At 35.7% G+C, this 26,318-nt stretch overlaps 1 protein-coding gene across 2 annotated transcripts in view; it reads left to right on the top strand.

Annotated features, from left to right (window-relative positions):
• The first annotated feature begins 697 nt into the window (after positions 1 to 697).
• INTS8 (integrator complex subunit 8) overlaps positions 698 to 26,318 on the top strand; it is a 52,430-nt gene continuing 26,809 nt past the window's right edge. Inside the window, exons 1-16 of one of the 2 annotated variants that reach the window (XM_032467903.1) lie at positions 698 to 988; positions 2,238 to 2,412; positions 4,265 to 4,405; positions 4,732 to 4,803; positions 5,524 to 5,575; positions 6,472 to 6,654; positions 8,918 to 9,025; positions 10,530 to 10,685; positions 12,720 to 12,820; positions 13,248 to 13,389; positions 17,490 to 17,560; positions 17,956 to 18,131; positions 19,272 to 19,405; positions 20,602 to 20,712; positions 21,935 to 22,136; positions 24,970 to 25,091. In XM_032467903.1, the coding sequence (XP_032323794.1) occupies positions 859 to 988; positions 2,238 to 2,412; positions 4,265 to 4,405; positions 4,732 to 4,803; positions 5,524 to 5,575; positions 6,472 to 6,654; positions 8,918 to 9,025; positions 10,530 to 10,685; positions 12,720 to 12,820; positions 13,248 to 13,389; positions 17,490 to 17,560; positions 17,956 to 18,131; positions 19,272 to 19,405; positions 20,602 to 20,712; positions 21,935 to 22,136; positions 24,970 to 25,091 (2,076 nt within the window). In that variant the 5' untranslated portion in view covers positions 698 to 858. The remainder of the gene's footprint in view (positions 989 to 2,237; positions 2,413 to 4,264; positions 4,406 to 4,731; positions 4,804 to 5,523; positions 5,576 to 6,471; positions 6,655 to 8,917; positions 9,026 to 10,529; positions 10,686 to 12,719; positions 12,821 to 13,247; positions 13,390 to 17,489; positions 17,561 to 17,955; positions 18,132 to 19,271; positions 19,406 to 20,601; positions 20,713 to 21,934; positions 22,137 to 24,969; positions 25,092 to 26,318) is intronic. The other variant, XM_032467902.1, reaches the window with a different exon arrangement.

The following is a 26,318-nucleotide window of genomic DNA, read 5'->3' as shown; positions in this document are numbered from 1 at the left end:
CCCCTGATTTTTCTTATTAACCCTAAGATTAGGCACTATTATAATTCCTGATTTACATATATAAAAACTAAGGTTTAGAGAGATTTGCATTCTTAATATATAAATCGTGTGCTGGACCTATGTATACGCTTTTGTCAATTTGTTAATGAAAATCACAGGAACATTACAGAATGGAAATAAGTGTAAAATGGGATTAACAATATTTCTAGCCAGGATTTCAAGAAAATTAGGTAGGCGCTAAATATTGAGAGCTAGTCCTGAGAAGTAGCCAAAAAGCTGGATCTCATGTCCAGCGTCAGTTGTCCGGGAAACGGGGCTAGGACGCTAGCGCCCCAGACAGTAGGGTGCATCCACTGAGAGGACCTAAGTGGGAGAAAAATATCAGACATGGAAATGTGAAAATTGAAAGCACTGAAAACAAACTTTACCAGGATCACAGTTTTCACCTGAAATGTCCCCAGGCTTTTACGAAGACACTGAGGCCTGCAGATAGGCTGTTTCATTTTCTTGCTGAGAATTTCCCAGGGAACTGGGCAAACCAACCAGAGACCCAGTTTACCCATCCGCAAGCCGTCTCCCATGGCAACCAGGAGGCGGCTCTGTCTGGCGATAGGTCCCGCCCTCTTTCTCCAACTCGAACAACGATTGGTCCAGAGGCGCGGCGTGGTGCAGGGAGGCGGATCCAGGAGCCCCGGCTCCGGCCGGGTCTTGCCGCCATTTTGGATTGTGTGAGTTTCCGGGACGCTCCGAGTACTTCCTCGCTCCCGGCGGTTCCGCACTTCAGAGGCCCGGGGCCAGCGTCCGAGTGTCAGGTTGGAGCCAGGAAGCGTCCCTGGGGGTAGCGGCGGCGGGGGCAGGATGAGCGCGGAGGCGGCGGACCGGGAGGCGGCCACCTCCAGCCGGCCCTGCACCCCGCCGCAGACCTGCTGGTTCGAGTTCCTTCTGGAGGAGTCGCTGCTGGAGAAACATCTGCGCAAGCCCTGCCCGGGTAAGCGCGGCGCCTGCAGCCCGAGGGGAGCGGGACCCGGCCACCGGCGCTGCCCGCCGGGCTCCCTCCTCCCCGTGCCTTCTCGGCCACCAGGCTGCGGCCTGGGAGGCGCGGACCCGAGCTGAGCCCTGGCCCGGCCCCTCGCTAAGCATTAAACATCCCAGTGGTGGGGATGGTAGACCAAGGGAAAGCGCAAAACAAAGGCCCTTCCACACCCGCCCCCTTTTCTGTTCGGGGTTTAATCCCCTGCGAGATGGTCTTGTGAGCGTACTTGGGTTGGGAAGGCTGGTTCGAACCCTCCTTTTTACAGAACTCCGGACAGTTTGAGGAGATGGGGAGAAATCAGCTGTTCTGGGGCTGATCCTGACGGCAGTTAGGTTCTTACTTAACTGTTTTATTCCTTAGCAGTGGGGATTTTACTGACTCTTCATTATGCATTCCAAAGTAGGGCTGTAAATTAGAAAGAAATCTTTGAAAGAGGAAATGCTGTACAACTGGGAGATGGTTGTTGTATAATGAGGATCATGGTTAATATCCCAGTTAATGAATGCTGTTAGGGAAGGAGAACTCCAGGCGTTTCTGGAAAGAGGTACTGGCATGAAAAGGTAAGTTCCTTGGATGGTATTTTGCTGATGAAGTTCGAACCCAGATGTGGTTTGTTCAGTCTAATAGATTGGCCTTTACTGGTGGAGACTGCTGTGTTAGTGTACTTCACTCGGTCCTTTTTACCGCTTATGTTACATTGTGTTCTTTTGCTTCATTGCTTTTGACTAACATTTGAGTATTTCTGGGTGCCAGGCACTGTGCTTAATGCTTCACATCTGTTACCTTATTTAATTCAGGCTTCATAGTAATCCTGTGAGGTAGGTGATACATTGTCCTTCATTGCATTGACGGAAACATGCAGAGAGGTAACTTGGTGCAGGTTCCACTAAGTGTTAATGCTTCTGAAGATTGCATCTGTTTCGTCTAATTAACTTTTTTTTTTTTCAGCTGAGCTGGAAATCTGTAACCATTATGTTCTTCCCTGTAAAGTGCTTTCTTCTGCACAAATCTATTATCCTTTCCTCCTTACACCCTTCCTGATCTTCTCCTTTACTCCCTAGGCACACTTCTTATAAATCATAATCTTTAGTCATTATTAACAGCGGTTTGGATTCCTTTTGTGGATAAAAACCAATACAGTGACTCCTTTTGCATCTTCATTATTAAAACTTACATTCAATAATTATTTTCTTTTAAATCCTAGATCCTGCACCAGTTCAACTTATAGTTCAGTTTTTGGAACAGGCTTCAAAACCTTCAGTTAATGAACAAAATCAAGTTCAGCCTCCGCCTGATAACAAGAGGAATCGTATTTTAAAACTACTTGCTCTTAAAGTTGCTGCACATTTGAAGTGGGACTTAGACATTTTAGAGAAAAGGTATACAAGATTTGAATGAAATTTATTTTGAGTGCTGTTTAGATATCTTGGTTTATTTCTGTTTATGCCCCTATAATATTGGCTCTTAAAATCAAAATTATTTTTCTGTATATTTTTGGTAAAATATACAAGTATTTTTCAAAAGGTGTAAGAAAGGATTTGAATGTTAGATGACTGTAAATCACCTTTTAAAGTATAAACGGTGTCATCAGTAATGAGGCAGTTAATTGCTGTTATTATTTTCTTGATGTGGTGACTAGAGAAAATCCACACCTGAACAGTTTTAAAATATCTGAAGAAAATGAATACAAATTGATGATGGATGTTATATAAGATGGATGATTCGCTATTAAATAATTCAGTTCATTTTACTGGTCATAAATCAATCACTATCTCCCCAAATTTTAAAATATCTTATTATAATCAGTGATTATTTAAGACTAAATACTTTCAAAGGTAGAATTAGAAAAAGATGTCTTTTATGGGGATTTTCAATTGCATTTTATTTTTTTCTTTAAAAATTTCCTCTTATGTTCCTACTGAGTCTTTTTATTGAAGTATAGTTGGTTTACAATGTTGTATTAATTTCTGATATTCAGCATAGTGATTCAGTCATACATATATATACATATTCTTTTTCATTATAGGTTGTTATAAGGTATTGAATGTAGGTCCCTGTAGGACCTTGTTGTGTAAGACAATGATATGTTTTCATTCCTTTCTCACAATTTAAAAATAAATATCTTATAGAACATTTGGGGAAATTTAGAAAATAGGAAATAATAGGGGAGGGGAGAGAAGTATTTTTAACATTTTTGTGTAATTTTTGTTGTTTTTTCCCTATATCTTTAAACAAATTTAGTTGCCTACATACTCTGTACGGTTTTGATTTCTGGCTTTTTTTTTTCACATAGCAGAATTCATGAACATTTCCCTATTTTATTTTTTGAAGATTATTTCATCATATGGATAATTTATTTACTATTCCTCCATTGAAGTTAGTCTGTAGATTTTCACTCTTAAAAATCACAGAGCCTTAAATGTCTTTGTCCATAAACTTTATCTGAATTTTGAGTTACATTCTTAGTATAGAGTATTAAATTGCTGACCAGGTAGTAAAAACATTTTTAAGGCACATGGTGCATATGGCTAGATTGTACTCCAAGAGAGTTGTATTAGTTTATATCCTCAGTAGTAGTACTTAAACATTATTTTTCACCACATCTTTCTAGCATTAAATGTTAGAACTTAAAAAATTTTTTATTCTTTAATCTGAAGGGGAACTTTTCCATTAATAGTCTCAAAAGGCATATGAACAGATAGCAATGTGTACAAAAAAGTGTGATGTATATGATACACTTGGAAAATTGAACAATGATTGGATATTTGATGATAAGCAATTAAAATTAAAAAAAATTTTTTTGGATTTCACATTAATAATGTCATTATGTTGGGAGGTAATTTTTTAGAGATGTATTGTAAAATACCTAGATGATTTAATATTGGAGATTTGCTTCACATTATGGGAAGGAGGGAAGCGAGTGAGAGTAGAGATGAATTAAGATTGGCCATCAGTTGATTGTTGTTGAAGGTGGGTGATGGGCACATTGGGGTTCATTGTATTATTCTGTCTACTTTTGTATATGTTTAAACTGTTTTCATAATAAAAATTTTAAAAATATTTTAAAATATGATCGGTAAATGTATATTGGTGTAAGTTGTTCAGACAGGTTAATAAAATGGCCGTGTAGATTTAGCCCTTTAACAATAAGATTATTTTCAGTGAAGACACTGAATTGTGTGTTTTGTGCTGCTTATACAGCCTGCATGTCTTTTGCTTCTTCCTTTTAAGTTTGTCTGTTCCAGTGTTGAATATGCTACTGAACGAACTGCTGTGCATCAGTAAAGTTCCTCCTGGGACAAAGCACGTGGACATGGACCTGGACACCTTACCTCCGACCACTGCCATGGCTATCCTTCTCTACAACAGATGGTACATGTTTTCATAAACCTAAGATGTGTTGGGCAGCCTCTTTTTAATTGCACTCTGGCTTTCAGGGCTATGCTTTTAAGGACCCTCTCTGCTCTAGCGATCTCTCGGAGGATTTTGGGAATGGTGAATCTGATGGTGGAGAAAATTTACGACTGCATAGATGAAAAGCATTCTGATACAAACGTGGATGACTTATAAAGTTTTTATTATCTGTCAATTAGAACTTTAGATAGTTTATATTACAAATCTTCTAAGAAATACTTGAAAAAATACTTGAAGTGACATAATGTATTACATACATTTTATTTTTCTTGTCTTTTCTTCAGGGCGATTAGGACAATTGTTCAAAGTAGTTTTCCTGTCAAACAGGCAAAACCTGGACCTCCTCAGTTAAGTGTGTAAGTTGGCAGATAGAACCCTACTTGGCACTCTTTTCATCAGAATTTAAAAAATTTTTTTCAAGTTTTTAATCACTCCTGGTACAGAAGAAATAGAGCAGAAATTGGGGAGCAGAAGGCCTGCATGAAGGTGGGTTTGGAGGAGTTAGAAGGGTGAGAGAATCACGTAGTGCTTTGGCTGTCTAGGGCAGAGAGCTCTGAAAAAGGAGGGGGACACTTTGTAAATTGTATCTTTTATCTCCATATTAGCTGACCTGCTCCAAGTCTTAAGATATTTTTCATTTAATTAAATTTATTTGAAGGGAATATATATTTGTTCCATATATGAGAAATAGAGTACAAAAGTTAATTATAATTGCTTGATCATATCTGGAGTTGTAAACCTCATTCTTAAATTCCAGGTAGAACTTACCCGAATTTGGAGCTAGAGAGCATAGTTCCTAACTGATATAAATATGCTTTTGCTGCCAATAAGTTTTATTTTTAAATTGAAGGTTTTTTTTTTCTTTTTAACACAAAGCAAATGAGAAAATGATGATAAATAAAGGAGCATCATCATAACTGAGCTTTTATTTTTTAAGCATGAAAAGAAATGGCATTAAAACCATTTTTGTTTAAATTCAACCTCACTTTCAAGAATGATCTTAAGTTTTGAATTTCCTCTCTTTCAAGTAACATTTGATCATTTCTCTTTTGGACATTCAATCATTTCTCTTTTAGTATGAATCAGATGCAACAGGAGAAAGAGTTAACAGAAAATATTTTGAAAGTGGTGAGTATTGGCATCAGTTACACTTGAACCCTCCTGGGGCGTGTATAGCGCATGTGTAGATACTTCTGGTCTTAGGTGTGTAAGGGTTGGCAAGGTCTAGCTCCAGTGACATTTAGGTTTTTACTATCAGAACATAGTTTGGTAATATTCTAAATTGTACATGTTTTCAGTGTTAATGACAGTGCTTTACCACCATTTCTGTGGTTGAATATTTCACAGTACTTAAGCAGACTTGAGAAGTCACTCTTACAGGTGATATCTTTATATTCTTTTACATTCCCCACAAATTCTACAATAAACATGTATTTTAAAATGACTTTTATAGTTAGAAAAACAATTTTTAAATTACTCTGGTTAATATGAAAGTAGAAACATGGTAGTTCCCATAATATAACAATGATTTCTATAATTTTTTATTTAACGCCTGCAGTGTGCCTGAGATACCGCGTAAAGTGCGGGGACTGGGAGAGGAGAGGGAAGATAGGAAACAGTCTGTATCTATATAAAGCAGATAATGTATTTTGAATGTGGAAGCCAAAAACCTGCATCATTTTATTATTCTCTAATGCCTACTAAAATGGCTGGCACATTGAAGCACACAGACATTTCTTGAATAAATCAATGCAACAGTGCAGATCTTTAAACTTTTCTATAGAAAAAAGATATCAATCTTTTCCAGTTTGTATTTTCTAATTATACAATACGAACCTAGTTTTTAAAAAATCTTTAGATAACTTAATTTTAACAGATAAAATTGTACTTTTGCTGTGTTAGAAACATTTTTAAAAATAGATTAGTATGCTGAGCCACTAAGTATTCTGTAAATATCTTTTGGTTAATATAGTCCAGTGCTGCCATTTTTGTATCTTAATAATTTGTTTGTTGAATTTTTGTAGCTAAAAGAACAAGCTTCTGATTCTATTTTGGTACTAGAGGCAGCCCTTAAGTTAAACAAGGATCTCTATGTCCATACAATGAGAACGCTAGATTTCTTGGCCATGGAACCCGGCATGGTAAATGGAGAAACGGAGAGTTCCACAGCTGGATTGAAAATCAAAACTGAGGAGATGCAGTGCCAGGTATTTCAGTATTTAGTCGATGCATGTCAAATTTTGTCTTATATGCGGTCACCCTAGTATTTTTAATTAGAATTTATTTTTGCCCTTGTCCCTTTGATTTTGACCTAAGATGCTACTGAAACTGTGACTGTATTTAATTTGTGAATTTTATAAGCCCTCACTTGTAATTTTTAGAAAAGAAATGGAAGGAAAATTTCATTTCATCTTTTGTCTCTGAACTAGTTTCTGAGCTGTATTTAGGAGACGAAGTTTAAATATTGACAATGTAGTGAGTATGTAACTGACTTAACAGTTCATTCATATTATTAGAAATCAATTCAGACCAAAAAAAAAAAATCAAAATTGTGCTAAACTTTGAAAAATGTAGACCCCTAGAGAAATACCTAGTTTTTCAAGGATTTTAAGGTTGCCTTTTCTGTAAGTCTGTGCCCTAGTACCTTTGTTCCTTTCAGTTGATGTTTGTTGTTAGATATTATTTTATGTATTGATGTCTTCTTTTTCCCTGCTGGATTGTTAAACTCTTTGAGGTTTTTTTTTTTTTTTTTAAATATATGTATATTTTTTGCATCTTCCTCACTTCCTAGCACAGAATCTTCAGTATGATAGAAATATTAAAATATTTGATGACTGCCTAAAGAGGGCCCCTAGGAGAGTACCTTTTATATACTATGTTCTCTTTTTTTCATTGTGTGAGTTAGTGCGACTTCCTTAATCACTATTTCCCGTTCCTGAAAGGGACGGAAGTAGCTCAGACTTTAAAGGATTGGGAGGTACCTTTTCAGATTAGCCAATTCCAGAGACATTACCTTTCCAAGACCTGACGAGATGGAGTCTCATACAGTAGAAGTAGGAGTCGTGAGGCACTGACCATTGGTAACTGCTTTAAATTGACAGTGAAACTTGCATATAGGAGGGTTTCTGATACTGTCGTATCTTACAGTCACTGTGTCTGTTTAAAAATCTTAGTAATACTCAATGTAGTGGATGATAACAACCTGAAAAAACGGAAGTCTTAAAAAACACATGTGCTAGGTAAACCTTATCAAATATTCTTTTAATTGCATAGCTAAGTCATAATTTCTGTTTTCTGAATGACATATTGGTAGTAATCCTCATTTCCTGGCATGTTAATATTTAAAGTGCATTTGCAGTCTTTATGTTACTAATACCTGGCTCAAAAGAAAAATCTTAAATTTTTTCCCAAAAGTATTACTATCCTTCAAAGCAGCTTCATTATCAAATTTGTTTTGGTTTTTTTTTTTAACCTGTTGATCACCTTTTGACTACAGAATTTAAACTTGTTTTAATGGTTAGTCAGTTAGTATAGTAATTTTCTTTATATTAAAAAACCCTTTTTTTTAGTATAGTAATTCTTGAAAGTATCTTTTTGGTATTATACTCTGTCTTTGCCTGGAAAGGGGAATTACATGGAGCTGTAATATGTGTACATATATATGTATGTCTGTGTGTGTATAAATCTTTCTGTATTACCTATACATGTAGGTACTTTTTTTTTTTTTTTTAACTTCTTTAGCACCCCTGTACCGTAGACAGGGGGAAGCTCTATAGAATGAAAAGCAGCCAAACATTAAGTGTGGATTAAATAGTGCAAAGCAATATTCTAGAGGCTGAGATTCTTGATTCCTGTTCTTGATTTGTTGAAGAGGACAGAACAGTATCTAAAATGCATATCAGTAAAGAGTGGTTTGGTAATGAGTACCAGAGACTACTACAGCTTAGGAGTTTGGAGGGGAAATGAGTATCTGTTGACTAGGGTTGGTTTGGTGTAAATGGAAATAAGGGGTGTGGAATGAAGTTCATTTCTAGATCCGAGATGATTGAGGAATGAATGAGGAAACTGGCGTGGTTGAAATTCCCGGGCAGAAATGTAGCTGCTGCATTCGGTGTCTGGTGCTGGTGGCTGCAGGTGACCCGAGCTGTGGTCTGGTGTTGAGATGGCTGCAGGGCCGTTTGGCCCCTCTGCTGGCTGTTTGCCTTCCTTCCCCCTCTGTTTTCCAAGCCTGAGTCTTTGACTTTCCCATTAATTCTTTAAGCACCTGAAACCTTACTCATTTTCTGCTTAGGTAAGTCAGACTTGATCTCTGTTGCTTGCAACTAAGAACATTGATTGTTTCGCTGCTTATTGAAATGATTTTTTGCTGTATATGTACCTGTTTTGCTGAGAGAAATATGATTTTGACTTTTATCAGCTCTTAAGTTCATGAAAAAATTCTAAGCAGTTTGGTATTCATTACCATTTTAGGTGTGTTATGATTTGGGTGCAGCATACTTCCAGCAAGGCTCTACAAATTCTGCTGTCTATGAAAATGCCAGAGAAAAATTTTTTAGAACCAAAGAACTAATTGCAGAGGTAAATATAGTTATAACAGTCACATAATTTTCAGGCCTTTAAAACATCTGTATATATTAATTTTTCTAATGATTAAAAAAAGTGTTCATTGTAGTAAATTTGGTAGTTCAAAAAAGTAGTGAAAACGTTAAAAATCTGTAATACTACTGCCTAGAATTAACCTCTTTTGCTATTTTAGTTTATTTTCTTCCAGTTTTTCTTTATTTTTATACAGTGAAGCTCATGCTGTGAATACTATTTTGTATCTTGCTTAAATATTTGAATAGACATTTTAAATGTATTCTGTTCTATTATATAGATATCCTGTAATTTACTTCATTTTCCTAATGTTTGGGCATTTAGGTTGTTTACTGTTTTTATTTATTATAAAACTGCAAAATTTCTATCTGCACACATAAATTTTTGTTCAGACTTTAGATACTTTCAAGTTAGATTCCTGCAAGTAGAATTGCCATGTCAGCAGTCACTAATTTTTTTAAAGGCTGTAATATATAAAACCAAATTGCTTTTTAGGAACATTTCTTCAAGGGTACTCCAATTAGGGGTGAATTTTTTTTTTAATTGTTAATTTGTTGTGTGAAATGTAGTACCTTTTAAAAAATGAATTTCTTTAATTCCTGGTAGGGTAAACTTTTTCTTGTGTTTGTTATTTGCATTTTTCTTTTTATGATTCAGACAAATGAATTTTAAAGTATATAACTAGGTCATTGTGTGCCTGGTACCTGGGAAAATTGCCGCTTCAATCTTTCCTTTCTTCACCGGAAATGTTGATGTAATGTGTGAGAGGTTTGGTTTAAATTTGTGCTAGAGCTGTTGGGAATCTGCATTTTACGTTGCCTGGGGAACTCATCAGATTTCTAATTTTATGGCATTTCAAGTATAGCAATTTAAAACTTTAAATTTTTTTAAACAGTGTGTCTTTAAAATCTTTTAAAAATTTTTTTCTGTTTTGGTAGAAGCATTTATGTTTTTTCCAGTTGAGTGAAGATTGAGTTTTCTTTGATGTTCTCCTTTAAATCTCTGCCAAGTATATGTATTTTTAGAATTTAAAGCTTGTTTTTAACAGTGTTCACTCTGTTAATATCTGAACTCTAATACCTACATAGGGTGATAATAATGTCCACCTTTTTACGTTGGCCTGAAAACTCTAAACCAGGAGTCAGCAAACTTTTTTTGTAAAGGGATAAATAGGTATTTAAGGCTTTGTGGGCCATCTGTAGTTTCTGTGGCATGTTCTCATTATTTGGTTATTTTTGCCTTTACAACCATAAGACTTGTTCTTAGGTCAAGGGCTCTATGAGAACAGGCCACAGGCTAGATTTGGCCTGTGAGCCATAGTTTGCTGATTCTTGCTCTAAACTTAAAACCTTTTCATTTTTTACGGTTCCTCTAGCCCCGAGTTTTCCATTGGCATTTTCTTGTACTGTTAAAATGCACTAAGTGGGTGCTGGACTGTTGTTTCTGTTACACTGATGGATAATGATCTATACCTCTTACTTTACAGATAGGTTCATTATCTCTTCATTGTACCATAGATGAGAAGCGGTTAGCTGGCTATTGTCAAGCATGTGATGTTCTTGTACCTTCTTCTGATAGCACATCTCAGCAATTGACTCCATACAGTCAAGTCCATATTTGTTTGAGATCTGGCAACTATCAGGTAAGATGTGTGATGGGGATACAACAACATAGTTGAAAAGCACTGGGAGCCAGACAGCTGAGTTCAAATCCTGGCACCACCATTTACCAGTTGTGTGATTTGGGGCAGGTCAGACTGTCAGATTGGCCTGTAAAATAGTTTTAATGATTAAGCTTCTTATGAGAATCAAGTGAGAAAGGCAAAGCAACAGACAGATACTGACTCGATATTATCCTGTCTTGAAACTGTAGAGTTTGCCCATTTTAAGTGCATTCTGTAAGAAACTCTGTAGGCAGAACTTTAAATTTTTAAAATTACAGGTAGAGAACTTTTAGCTTTGAGGAGCCTAAAGTCTTGTGTCTGACTTGAAAATACGGTCTTGTAGCCCAGCCTTACTGGCCCCTGCACGTTGTTAAGACTGCAGGAGAAAGTGAGCAGAGCGGTTTTGGTAGGTTTGTGGGTTTGGATAACCCATCACAGGGCCCAGGGAGCTTGGTCGTCATCTCAGTTTTACCCATGAGAAGGGCTTAAGTTACTCTGTTGAGATTTTTACTGCCCCCTCTAGATATATGTATGTATGTTTTTCTACGTATATATATACATATGGAATTTGTACTTTTAAAATCTATCAGAAAGCCTTCGTTCTAGAAAGTGAATAGTACATTTATGCTGTTTATTAATTCAAAACAGAAATCATGAAATGACAAAGCTATAGCATATCTTTAGTTTTGTGTCTTCAAGTGGGCTTTTAGCTTAGGTTTATAGTTCACTCTTCTTAACTAGAGTTTATTTCTTTTCAGAGAAAATAGAAGAAGAGACAGGATAGTACATCCTCTCCCTCCCTGTGGGCCACTCTCTATTTTTTTTTTTTTTTTTCAAATTCTACTTTGCCCTGGGGAAGAAATTAAACTCTCTTGAAGGTGGATTTCAGATAAGATGAATTAAATGCTAGAGAGCTCTCAGTTACATATCCCTAGTACAGGTCTATGGAGGGTGGGGATCAATTATAATAACATATAGAATCTTTAAGAAGGTCCCTGGGGTGGTAAGACCTGTGCAAACAAGACCTTAGAAATATTACTCACTGTCAGGCACATGTTGCTCTGCATATAATAAAGTACTAAATGTGTATCTCAGTAGTGTCATGCAATTTTTTTTTTTTTGCAACTCTGAAATTTATCACATCAGTTATATATGCAGGAGTATCTTACAAATCATATTTAGCCTTTTTTCTTTTTGGTAATAGGATTCTCTTTGTATTAAGTATATATACATATATATTTGTGCTGATCAAACAAGTTATTGAACAGCTTAACATATGTGTCTTCTCACATTTGGAAAGTGGCTTGCTTGGCCCTGCGTGTCCCCACACTGCTCATGTTTTGCTGTGGAGGTGAAGCAGTGGTTGCTCTGTGGTTTTGAAACCATTCTTGTTAGTGCTTTTGTGGTAGAGCTGACTACTAGCTTTAGCTGTTTCCAGAAATCCTTTTCCCCATCTCCCCACGTAATCACCCCTTCTTTCTCTCCTCTTCCACTGTTTGATAAGAGCTGAGAAAAAGACTGTAATAATGTGAGTGATTTCTGTAATTCACTAAATAATATATTTTAAACCATTTAAATTGAGTAGAATAGTTTCTTAGCCCATGTTTTTTCTAGCTGAACTATTTTCAAATAATGATTTTTAATATTTTTAAAAGTTTGTTGTATGAACCAGTGTTTAAAGTAGATGAGAAGTTTAAAAATCTCTCTAATAACATAGCTGAATTGCTTCTTATTTGTTGATTGTCCTCTCACCTCTCATTTTTGGCCCATGAGCTTCAATTTAAAAATTGGACCAGGTGGTGCCATTTTTACCTTTAATATAATTTAATATTTTTAGAAAGAGAAGATTTTCCTAGCAAGGTATTTTAATGATTTTCTTCAATGTGTATTTTCAATTATAGATAGATTTTTAAAAATGTATTTAAACTTTTTTTGGGGGGGAAAGACTTTTTTGAAATAAAGCAACTTTGCCATGATTTTTGAAATGGATGCAATTTTGTGTCTGTGTTCTAGGAGGTAATAAAGATTTTTGTTGAAGACAACTTAACATTCAGTTTACCTGTCCAGTTCCGGCAGTCAGTGCTAAGAGAACTCTTTCAGAAAGCTCAGCAGGGGTAAGTAAGTGAATTACTTTTTGATTTTTGAATAAAAGAGTAAGTGTGCATTTCAGGTTTATCAAAGACGTACCTCCAAATTACCTGTATGTCTGTGACAATGCTTTCACTTTTGTTAGTATATAAGAAGTTAACATGGCCAGGGGAGCTACTTGAATTTCCATCTAACCCATATTAAAAGCACTTGGGAGAGAAATTTACATAGTAGAATTTGATTCTGTTACCTAATCTGTAGTTAAATTGTCCCTTGAATTTAAAACTTTTCTGTTCTTTTTTGCCCCACTCACTTAGGTATTTACTTGTATGCCTGAATATCCTAAAATCTTACCTCTCAAGAATAAATGGCTCATTCTTGTGTATTTAGTTTTGTAATATATGCCTTTCTTTTATTAAAAAAAATTAGTTCATCTGCTCTTGTGTTCTACAGAAATGAAGCTCTAGACGAAATCTGTTTTAAAGTCTGTGCCTGTAACACGGTCCGTGATATCCTGGAAGGTAGAACAGTTAGTGTTCCATTTAACCAGCTATTTCTTAGGCCTAATAAAGAGAAAATAGACTTTCTTCTTGAGGTAAGACATTTTTTTCCTGTTTTGATTTGAAATTTTGCTTTGAGTTTACCAGTGACCTCTTAGTTGCCAAATCCAGTGCCCTCTTTTCTGTCTTTGTCTGACTTGCCTCCCTGGCTGATAGTCGGTACAGCTGACACACTGTGCTCACCTGCGTGTCTTTCTTTGATTCTCCTCCATCATTGGATTTTCCTTAGTCCTCCATCGATTTCTCTTTTGCTCTCTCTTTAATGTTTTTATTTGCAAAATCTTGTCCTTGCTCACTCAACTTCTCATACCATTTTTTACTCTAATCCAAAACTTTAGCCACCTGTTTACTAAAAACTCTCCGATGGCACTTCTTGCGTCTCGTATAAGCTCCAGAATCTATGTTTCTACTGGATCTTTCTTCCTCTTTAATCGTCTTTAAGTCACAGACCTTGAGAAAAGTACATAAAGCACAATTAATACCACTTAGTTCCAAAAATACAACATTGCCAACATTCTGGAGGTCCTTCTTATGCTCCTCACCAAACTCCCTCTGCCTCCCCTTGAGGAAACCACCATCCTGCTTTTTGTGATAATCATTTCCTTGCTTTTCATGAGTTATATCACCTTTGTATGTGTCCTTAAAGAATATTCTTTAATATGCCTGTTTTGAACTTTACATTAATGAAATCATACAAAATAAATTGTCTTTCACTTAACATATTTGTGAGATGGTTTTCAGGGTATGTGCAGATACAATTCCACCCTCCCCCCCATTGCTGTAAGGTGTTACACATTATATGACCAAGCTACAATTGACTTACTCATTCTTACAGTGATGGACATTTGTGTTAAATTACAGTTTGGGGCTATTGTGCTGCTTGGAACATACTTGTACATAGATCTGGTGCGCACATGTACCGTGTGTCTGCTACATTTCCTGGAGAAAGTGTATTTGCAGTGTTACTGTACAGTATCAAAGTGTTTTGCCACCAGCATGTATGAGAGTTCTTATGATCAGAATCTTTGTCAGTGCTTGGTGTTGCAGATTTCCTAACAAGGTCGTTGTTCAGTGGTATCTCGTTGAGGTTTTAATGTCCATTTCCTTCATTACTGAGGAACTTAACAGCTTTTCATTTATTTTTGCTATATAGATTTCATCTTTAGAGGTAACCTGTTCCAAATGGTATGCCTCATTTTTCTGTTGGATTTTTTTTTTTTTTTGCAGTTTTTTAAATATATTTTGTCCTTTGCCAGTTTTAAGTATTGCAGGTATCTTCTCTGAGTTTGACTTCTGTTTTAACTTTATTTTTATTATTTTAAAAGCCCTTAATTTTAATATAATAAAATTTATTAATCTTTTCTGTAAAGGAGACGATTAGTGAATTTCTGTGTCTTGAAGAAAGCTTTTCATATCCTGTGGTTGTGAAAATTGTCTCATATTTTATCCTCTGAAATCTCTAGAGCTTAGCTTTCCTTTCACATTTAGGTCTTTAATCCACATGTGATTAATTTTTGTGCATAAAATGAAGTCAGGGGTCTGATGTCATTTTTTCCCCCATTTGTTCCAGTACCGTTTATTGAAAGTTCCATCTTTTTTTCCCTACCAATCTCCAGTGCTACCTCTGTCGAATGCCAAGGGTCTGTGCGTGTGTGGGCCTGTCTCTGGGCTGCGTTCGGTACCACTTTTCTGTTTGCTTACCTGTGTTACCCATCAGTATCCCTGTCTTGATAGCATCTGAAGCACAAATCTTGTTTTTCAAAGTTGTGTTGGTTATGCTTGTCCTTTTGCGTTTTCTTGTAAACGGTAGAGTCAGATTGTCAAGTTCCACCAGTAAGCCTGATGGATTTTTGTTTGGAATTACATTACAGTTAAAAACTAGTTTGAGGAAAATTAATATTTTTACAACATTGAGTATTCTAATCCGTGAACTTGTTTGGCTCTTGATTTAGTTAGGCATTCTTTAATGTCCTTTAGAGCTTTATAATTTTTCCTTAGAAGTCTTTTTTTTTTTTATGAACTTGAAAATAGTTTATGTATTGATATAGAGGTACAGTTGAACTTTGTGTAATGACTTTGTTTCCAATTATTTGGTGAAACTCTTAAAAATTCTCTTAATTTATCTGTAGATTCATTTGGTTTCTTTCTAAATAAGTAGTCTTTGTCTATAAATGGTGCATTTTGTTTTTTTCCTTTTCTAACCTTTTCATTTTTGTGTCTTTTTACTTGTTCTTATTGTGCTGCCGATGACCTCCAGTACAGTGTTCAGTACAAGGGGCTCTGGTGGGCTTCTGGTCTCCTTCCCAGCCTCAGAAGCTTGCCCTCTTTCACTATTGAGAATGATGTTTATTGTCGATTTTTCTTACAGATACTCCTTTTCTGATGAAGGAAGTTTCCATCTATCCTTAATTCATTGAGGGCTCTTTTTTAAAAATCATGAATGATTTTTAGACTTTATTAAATATTTTTTCTATGTCATGATGAGCATGTAATTGTTCTCTTGTAAGTGGGTTAACGTAGTGAAGTGTTTTAATTTTTAAGTGTTGAACTTCTTTTGCTTGGCTGAAATAAACCCAACTAGGTTGTGACCTTTTCTTTTTTTAAACAGATATGATTGACTATAACATTGTATTAGTTTTAGGTGCATCCCATGATCTTTTCATATATATTGCTGGATTTGCTTTGCTAATATTTTAAGATGTTTTACATTTGTGTGTGAGATTGATGCATCTTCCCCCCACCCCTTGTCCTGTCTTTGATTTTTGTTATTAAGGTCATATGTGCCTCATAAATAAATTAGAGTGTGTATCTTTCTTCTAGCCTGGAAAAGTTCATGTGAAAATGGACTCAGTGCTTCTTTTAAAGTTTGGTAACATTTACCAATGATGTATTTGGGCCTGGAGATTTCTTTGTGGGAAGATTTTTTTGTCGTTGATTTAATTTCATCAGCTGTTCTTTTTCTTGATTAATTTTGAGAAGTTCTTTTCCAAGAATTTGTCCACTTCATCTAAATATTTAACTTTATTAATATTAAAGATTTAAATTACCCTTTGAATGCTTATAGCATCTACAGAGACATCACCTGTTTCATGTTTTTCAGTTTTAAAAAGTTGCGGTGAGTCCACATGAAATGTTAGGTTGCTTATCAGTAGTTAACACACATTCCCTAAGTTGTCCTATGACACATGTACAGTGTGTCTCAGTATGTGAATAATCTATTACGAAAGGACATTCAAGTATTTTTTAATCATAAGATCTTACATATGACAGCAAACTTAATTTATACAGTGGGGCAAAATTATTAGAATGTAAACATTGTGCATACTCCGAGATGCTCAGATGTGATGTATACTGATAGGGTAACCTGTTCAGTCAGTATTTCATTCCTTTTTATAGCTGAATAATACTCCACTGAATGGATATACTCTTCAGTGTCTATTTTGTGTGTCCATTCATCAGTTGATGGACTTAAGGATTGTTTCCACTTTTTGGCTGTTGTGAATAATGCCGCTACAAGTATTGCATAATTTAATTTTTGTGTCAACATGTTAGAGAATATTTGACAATTTCTTGAGGTTAGGGACTTCTACACTAATAATTTTTTTGACTTCTTGTAAATAATATGTGGGAAGGAAGCCTAATCTAATAAACTCAAAATAACATAAGAATATTATTTTTAGAAAACTAGTATTTTTGTGGATAGTTTCTGTTATTTATTTTCATCGTGTATTTTTTAAACCTTTTAACATTCTTAATCATTGGTTCTGTGTACTTTAGCTGTTATTATTCACTCTTTTCAACTAAGATGACTCTTTCTCACTTTTCTGACAGGACTACTGATTCTTAAAGTTTATCACTCCATATAATTTGGCAATGTAACTTATAAACTTCAGCAGGACTAGTTAGTATGCTTAGCAGATTATTCTTTACTACATATGAGTACCTTGAAATGGGCACATTCTACTCCCTCTTCCCGTAATAGATTCTTATTCTTTGGTCTCAGCTCTTAAATTTCTTAAATCTGTGATAAATGTTTGAAGGGAAAATTTAGTTGTTTTTCAGTCTAACCTTTTCAAACTGTAGTATAATTATTTAAAAATACTCATATTCAAATAAAAATTACTCAAATCCCTAGGTATGTTCAAGATCAATAAATTTAGAAAAAGCTTCAGATTCTTTGAAAGGAAACATGGCTGCTTTTCTAAAGTAAGTGCCTTTCTTTTCTTTTTTCCTTAATTTTGAACTTAGAAAAATATCTTTGAACTGTGAGAAAAATATCTTCTAAGTAATACCGTTTTGGATTTGTCCCACATACCTTATAACAAGGCAATAGCTGGTATTTGAGAACAGTCATGGTTTAGAAGTGTGTAGCCACACAAAGCTTAGGGTTCTCAGTTATTCTTTTTGTATAGTGTGGCACTGAAATCACAGTTTTAAATAAGGACCAAAGAGAGATTTTAAATCTACTTCAAATTGTTGTGCAGTTTATGAAATGGTGGCTTTTAAAATGGTTTCTTAATAAAAAATTGGTTAATATGATTCTGTTCCCCAAACTAAAATTATACACTTTTTTGTTTTACAATATTTCTTACTGGATCTAGGAATGTGTGTCTGGGGTTGGAAGACCTGCAGTATGTTTTCATGATTTCTTCACATGAGCTTTTCATTACATTGTTGAAAGATGAAGAACGAAAGCTACTTGTTGATCAGATGAGGAAGCGGTCCCCTAGAGTAAATCTGTGCATTAAACCTGTAACTTCATTTTATGACATCCCAGGTCAGCTCTGCTAGCTCAAACGTTGGCGCGTTTTGCCCCTCAGTGTATTTGAGGATGCCCTCTTACTTGTTTCGGTTCACACTTATGCCGGGAATTAGTAGAAATTTACCTGTCTTCTGTAGTCACATTTCTGTCTAAGTCTTTAAGTCTTGGGACTCTGCATAGTTAATGTCGATTTAGGCCTAGATACATAAAAGATTCCAGCTGGGGAAGCAGACCTACGAAACTCTGCTGCTGTTCTTCTTGAAGGTGAAAAACAAGGGGCGGGGGGTGGTTGAGAACAGAAAAAAGGTGCAGGCTTTCCTGTATCTCAGCCTGTATCACTGTGTGCTGTCTGCTGGCTAAACATTCAGCTTTGGCAACATTGCCATTTTTGCCTCATTTATTTGATGATTTTCTTCCATTTTTGTTCTTATTTTATAAATGTAAGCAGAAAATACAGTGCTGCTCGTTAAGAGATACAAGCTATAAAACTTAATACAGGGGAGATGGAGAGTTCAGTTATTTAAACAAAGCAAAATTTTAGCTGCTTTGAACCTCACCATATTTAAACTGATCTGACTGTCCAGTTGTAAAAGAAAAGAAATGATATTAATACATACAGAATGCTGGAAATGCATTATGGAAGACTGTATCTGAAAGCTGAGTTGTAGTTAAGGATTTTAATAATCATTTCTTGGTTCTCTGGGAAGACAGGGGGCCTCCTCCTCATTCACTCCCTTCAGAAAACACGTTCTTAATGTTTATTACTCAAAATTAACATTTTATACATGCTTTTAACACGATGTGTTCAAAAGTACGAGACTCTGTGTAAGTTGAATTTTTCCATATATACCACATAATTTTTTCCATGTACCAGTTAATTTATATCTGTTTATATTTTCATTATCTTTATTTATTAAATGCACTTACTTATTAAATGCAGACATAATACAAATTATGTTAGCCTTTCTCTATGAAGTTAATACATAATTTGCACTATGTTGAATAAAACAGTTTTCAGGATGAGAGATGCTTTTAACTTACAATACTTACAAACACGCAGTTTCTCTCAGTAAATTAGCATTGTCATATTTATAGGATTATGTATATTTTGAATCAAATCATTATTGAAATGAATATCTCTTCTTGCTTTCTTAGCTTCAGCAAGTGTTAACATTGGCCAGTTGGAGCATCAGCTGATACTGTCAGTGGATCCCTGGAGGATTCGACAGATTTTAATTGAATTACATGGTATGACTTCAGAGCGCCAGTTCTGGACTGTGTCTAATAAGGTAAGAAATCTTCTGTCAGGAGCAGATAAGAAAATTACCCTTGTTTTCTTATGTAGAAGAGCTGTTCCCTGACCTTTTTGAGAATAAGAACCCCTTTTATTTGTCAACAGTTCATCAACAGTGTGAAGGACCTTCAGATGACAGTCATTGCACTTTGAACACCCATTGACAGAGAAAATACTAAATTTCCTAAAAAGATACTATTAAATCAGTAACAACTAAAAATGAGTTTATATTCCATTTATTGTCATAGCGCCTACATGCATTTTTAAATACAGCTGTCAATATGTGTATAAGGTATATTATTTATTGCAGTTTGTAGCTAATACCTGCCATGTGCTTATAGAGCATTTTTGGTTTTGTTTTTTAATACTCTCTTGGAATCTAAAGCCTACAGTTTAGAACCACTTCATTAAAACGTCTTTATAGAACATTTTTGGCTTTAGATATTCTTTTTAAAATGCCAAGCTAATGTAGTTACTTGTTTCTGAAATTGTTTATTTAAAAATTATCCTGCGTGGGAAGTGCAAATGAAAATAGCTTTTAAACATTTCATTGGACTGTAGCTGGAGATACTAGGAATAGGCCCTAGACCCAGGTGAAGTTAAAGTCGTGTGGCAGTGCTTCTGATGTAAATGCACGTTCCTCCTCTGCTGAATGTGTGGTAAGAAGCAGCCAGAAATTGACCTACATTGTGGGGTTTGAACATGCAAGTGCAGTGAAATGAAAAATTGCCCCAAACCTTAGTTGGCCATTGTTATTCATGTTCATTTTTATAAGTGAGGAAGCATAACATAATAGTTGAGAGAGCGAGTTCTGGTACTAACTGCCTGTGTTTGGATCCCAGATCCATACTTTACTAGCTGTATCATCTTTGGCAGGTTATTTAACTTCTGTGTACCTCCGCTTGCTCATCTGAAATGGAGATAATAGTACCTACTTAGTACTGTTGTGAGGATCCTATGAGTTAATACATATAAAACTCCTAGGAGTTTTTTCCTTCTTTATTTCTACAGACTATCCTTCAGGAAGTTCCGGTCCATTTAATCTTTATTACTAGCTCGTTACAGTGAATATGTTCATTTTGATCAGCATTTCATTATGGCTGTCATTTTCCTTTCTCTTTAAAAAATGACCTCTGAGTGACTCAGATTTGGCTTTGTGTGTGTGTATTTATGTATTTTCATTTCTTCTAGTGGGAAGTACCTTCTGTCTATAGTGGTGTTATCCTGGGAATTAAAGACAATTTAACAAGAGATTTGGTTTACATTCTAATGGCCAAAGGTTTACACTGCAGTACTGTTAAGGTGAGTAAAAGCGTACATCGACCAGTGGTTAAGAATATGCCTTATTAATTCAGCATGAAGCCAGGAATCGGAATCAGTTATGTTTTCCTGATTTTAAAATCATAGTCATAGGCCTGAGAGGATATGTGAAAAGGTGTTTTGGTTTATCCTTTTTCCTTTACCCTTATAACTATACAAAAATGGTTTTGGACATAAGGCTATGACTCTCTTTCTTTAAGAAAAGTAGAAAACATGAATAGTTATTTGTATTCTTTAGGATTTAATTAGTAAAGATTATATTCCAAGCTTAAAAAAAAAAAACCCAAAGAATCTTTAAAATACTTTTGTAGACTTGATATAAGGAATTTGTAATCTATTTGGGAAGTAGAGAGAGCTGGAAATACAGATTTGGAAATCATCAAAGGTCCCCCTGGGAGAATATACAGAACCTAGGGGATCCAGCACTGGGTCCAAGAAAGAGTGGCGTGAGGGGTATGAGGACCAGACTCATGGAGTCATGGTAGCTAAGGGGGTAGAGGATGTCGAGAAAAGGAAATGGATGGCACTGGGATGCAGCCCCGAAGTCCAGTAAGGTAACTGAGAGGTGTTCAGAAGATTGTGCAATTAGAAGGTCTTTGTTTTGTGAGAGCTATTTCTTCTTCCTGTTGCCCAGTGGGATAGAAGCAAGAGGTAGGAGCAAAGGAGGCATGTGGAGAGAAAATGAACCAAGACTACTCTTTGGAGAAATTAGAAGGAGATGTGTGGGAAAGGGCTTGGATCATAGCTGATTTGATTTATTTACTAGTCAGTTACTAGTCAGTTAATAGAGTTGGATGCAGCATTTTAGAATGTGGAACCTTGTTGACTGATGTAAGGTCTAATTCTATGTTAGATGGGCAAGGGTGTTTAATTACAGAATTGTATACCTGTGTAAAATATGTATATAATATATTTATATAAAAACTTGTTTTTGTTATTTTATAATTTATATAAAACTTGTTTAGTAATATAGTATGTGTATTATATTGACTATTAGTTTTTTTAAGTTACAAAAGAATTGACTGTTATAATAAGTAAACAATGCAGAGATGATAAAGAAAAATATAGTCTAGCTTCACTCCCCAAGATTACTAATGTTAACCATTTAAATTCTTCTATTCCTTGCTCTGCACTTATAAATCCACTTATTTTTTTAACTTCAGAGAAAAGGTGATCCACACTATTCTGTTACTTCTTTTTATAGGACTTTTCCCATGCTAAACAGCTGTTTGCTGCCTGTTTGGAGTTGGTGACAGAGTTCTCACCCAAGCTTCGCCAGGTCATGCTAAATGAGATGCTGCTTTTGGATATTCATACGCATGAAGCTGGGACGGGGCAGTCCGGAGAGAGACCTCCCTCCGATCTTATTAGTCGGGTGCGCGGATATCTGGAAATGAGGCTTCCTGGTAAGACAGTTTCACAAAGCCAAATTTCAGAAATTCAGTACTCAAATAACGGGGGGAAAATCTAAAAGAATTATTTACTAGACTTTTTTACCATCTAAGAAGAAATTATTTTCCTCTTAAAACAATTCAGATTTGGCGTTCACTTGAGAACATTGGGGAACATACAGGAAACTTAATTTCCTAGGATTGCCATGAATAAGTATCAGAAATTTATTCTTTCACAGTTCTGGATGTGAGATGTCTGAAATCAAGGGGTCTGCAGGGCCATGCTCCCTTCGAAGGTTCTAGAGAAAAATCCTTCCTTGCCTCTCCCTAGCCTCCGGTGGCCCCCCGGCAGCCTTTGGCGTTCCTGGGCTTGTAGGTGCACCCCTCCGGTCTCTGCCTCCTTCACGTGACTTTCGTGTGTGTGTGTGTGTGTGTGTTTCCTCTTGTAAGGGCACCAGTGCCCTAATTTGCTGTGACCTCATTTTCATTCAGCACACTACAGAAACTATATTGCAGTTTTAAGATATTCTGTTAAAAGAATCAAAATGTTCTGGAATCTCAATTTTGAAGGTTTATTTCCTCAGTGCTGCCGTAGACCTCAAAATGATTGCTGGTGGGTCGGGAACTCACTTGTGTTCGCTTTAGGAACAGATTTTGCCTGTCTAGTTGGAAACGTAAATATCTTAGTATGAAAAGGGGCTTATCATAAGCATTATCGTCTGTGTTACGTATACATCTTGCTTAGTTAAAGCAGTTTCTTGATCTTACTTTTTTTTTTTACTATTTTTTTTTATTGAGTTGTCAGTTTACAATGTTGTGTCAGTTTCCAGTGTAGAACACAATTTTTCAGTTATACACGAACATACATGTATTCATCGTCACATACTTTCACCGTGAATTAATCTTACATATTTTAATAACAGATATTTAGAATAATTAAGTCATACTGTACACATTTATGTACAGTATATACATAAACTGTAAATAGTAAAATTGAAGCATAAAGAAAAATGCTAATAATGTGCCAAAACAGATGGCTGCTGGCCCTCTGGGGTCTTTTGAATTAATTTAATTGTTATTACATTGTGGTTTCTTGAAGAATTGACAACTTTTTAGCAGTCTGTAGATGGAATACCTTTGAGCTTTAATGCATCAGTGCCCCGCAATATCAAAAGAATTGATCTAATTAATATATACTAACAGTCAGTGGAGGTAAAAAAAAAAAAAAAGCCAACTTTTTTTTAAAAGTTGAAGGTTGGTTTTTCATACATGATTTCTCTAAAATGAAAAACAAAGAATTTTAAAAACTCTAACATGTATTGAGTGCTAACTAGATGTCAGACATTGTTCTGAGAACTTAGGTACGTAACTCATTGTCTCCTCGTGGCAGCTCTGTGAAGTAGCTTCTTTAATTATCCCCATTTTGTAAATCAAGAAACTGAGGTTAAGGAATTTGGCTAAAGTCATGAAGTGAGAGACAGACTGTTTTCAACTTATTAGTCCAACTTAAGCCTATGCTTTTCACTCTTTGAAATGGTTGGAAATGGCTTACATGATTGTAGTCTCTCGGTGCCGCCTTTTTGGCGCTTGAGTAGTTTGGAGTTTACGTCACTTTTCCCTGCCCCCCACCCCTTCCTCCCTTTTATCCCTCCCTCCCCCTCCAACTTACTGAATGTTCATGTGCTTGTCCCATAGTTTGTGCTGTAAACAGTGCATAAAATGAGAAGGGAAGGATGTACTGTTAGGGGAACAAGAAAATGATTGAACCCCACTCTCTAGGTGCTGATTCTTCTCTAAGAACCACTGAGGACTCACTAATGAGAACTAATGAGGGATGCCTGGTGAATAAAGGAGGCCTTGGAGCTGAAAGCTGTGTGGCCTTCCTTTGGCAAAGTGTACAGTGCGTAATGCACCTGACATATGTGCATTGGGATATTAAATTCCCTTCTGTCTTCATTCCTTCTTTAAGAATATGATAATGTATTTTTATTTTATTTTGCTGTGTTCTTAGGCCTATTTTTTGTTGTCTCCAGTTGCTTTTTGGAATAGTGAGATATAAACAAATTAAATAGCCACAGTCGCAGTCTTGTTAGAAAGACTGAAAAATATTAGGTACTCAAGGAGTTTCATAGCTCTCTCCATTTTCAGTTTTCACGTTGTTATTTAGTATTTATTGTGTTTCTTTTTCTCTTTAAATATATTAAAACCTGAGTGTTAAATACTTTGAGCTACAAAAATGCACAACATATTTAATATTAAGGTATATTTAATGATCATTTCAAAGGAAATAATGGTCAAACAATTCTGAGTGATTTTTTCCCCATATCTTTTATTTAAAATGGTCCCCGGCACAGTAAACACCCTTTAAATGAGTGAGTTATTTGTTGCTTATGAATATTCATTACATTTTAATCAGGAAGATATTTTTAAATGAATATGTTAACTCAGATTTATTACAGTTTTATATGTGGTTTACTGATTTCTGAGCTCTAAGTGTGCTGGAAGTTTATACTGTACCATTATGTGTTTGTGTTGTTTAATGTGGTTATTCTCTGCTCATTTGAATTATAAATTTGTGGAGACTAGGTACCAACCCTTAGACTTCCACAGCAGAGTGATGGGCATCTTAAGATGTTCTTACTAGAGAATTTTGTTGATAATTGTGAGGACTATGGCAGTTTATTACTGGGAAATCATAAACTTTCTAGAGAAAAGTATAAAATGTTAGTATTTTTCTGTTTTTTCATCTGTGATTGTCAATTTGTTCAGCTGAAATCTGAGCAGATATTTGCTCTGCTCTTTTAATGTCATGTTGGTAATTCCAACCACTTTCTTCTTTGCTTTTCAGACATTCCTCTTCGTCAAGTTATTGCTGAGGAGTGTGTTGCTTTTATGTTAAACTGGAGGGAAAATGAATACCTTACGCTGCAGGTTCCTGCACTCCTGCTTCAGAGTAACCCATATGTAAAGGTAATTCATGTTTAATCTAAGTAGGATTGTTAGGGTGGAATTACTGTACCAGTTTCTTGAGAGCTATGCTCCTTAGCAAGCTTTTCCAGTTTCTAAGAAACAGTGTAAGATTGGACAAACGCATATTGGTTTGTAGGTAAACATAGTTTTTGGTAATTCAAGCACTTGAGTTTGCCCTCTCTACAATTTTTTTTCTCATACTCTACAGTTATGAGAATGCAAGCTAATATTATTTGGTTAACAAACAACATTTTGGTATAATCCTGAGCTAGTGAGAGGTCAGGCAGCTTTTCTTGCTCTCATTGATATAATCGAACTCCAGTTTCAGCTCTGGAATACCCAGGCCTGCCTGGGTTGAACTGGGGGAGCCCTGAGGGATGTGCTGCACCTGTTTTTCGTTTGAGCATCTTACCCTTTGTCAGGGCCTGTTAGACTCTAAGTTGAAGCCTGATTCTCACTAATGTGCATGTTTGTTGTCAGTGGTCATTTCCATGTGACAGAAGTCATTTGGTGAATTGACGGTGAGTTATTTGTTTATTCTCCTTCCTTAATTACATCTGTTCTGGTCAACTGGAAATGCTTCTGGGTGAAGAAAACATCAAAAATAAAGAGACTGGAGATTTTCCCTCAAATTCTATCTTTCATGTGTTAATATTATGTTTACCCTGAATAAGCAGTGAGCTTTTCTCTCTTTCTGGCCTTATAATTTAAAAAAACAAAACATTTCATGATTTAGCATTTTGTGCTATAGGTTTGGTCCTTCAGATTTTTTGTTCCTTCCTTGGTGCTGTGTTACTTTTTGTTGTCCTCCTCGCCCTCATCTCTTCTTCAGTACATCGTCTCTTAAACTGGCACTTCTCTGGGAGCCTTGTAAGACTGTACCAATTTTTTACATTTGTCTTTGGTTATTTGTTTCTTCCTCCTTATTTCATGTATATTTTTTAAAAAACTGAGCTCGTTTCAACTCTTTGAAGTCTTACTGATTTCTTTTGTTTTTTCCTACTTTTGGTCTTCTTTACAGTTCCTAAAAATGTATCTTTGTATGTGAATCATCCTTCTCTTTGGAATTTCGGACACTGGATTATATCTGTTTTTTCAGTGAACTTTCTGAGACAACAATTCCTAGTATCTAGGTTATCTGTCTGATTATGCCCAACAGTCTCTCAGTCTTCAGTAAAGTCTCAGATGAGAGAACCGTCTTGTTTGAAGATAATCATTTCCGTTTAG

Source organism: Camelus ferus, chromosome 25 (genome assembly GCF_009834535.1).
Source record: "Camelus ferus isolate YT-003-E chromosome 25, BCGSAC_Cfer_1.0, whole genome shotgun sequence".
Lineage (NCBI taxonomy): Eukaryota > Metazoa > Chordata > Mammalia > Artiodactyla > Camelidae > Camelus > Camelus ferus.
Note: the sequence above shows the minus strand (reverse complement) of the source record. Positions and strands in the feature narration are given on the sequence as shown.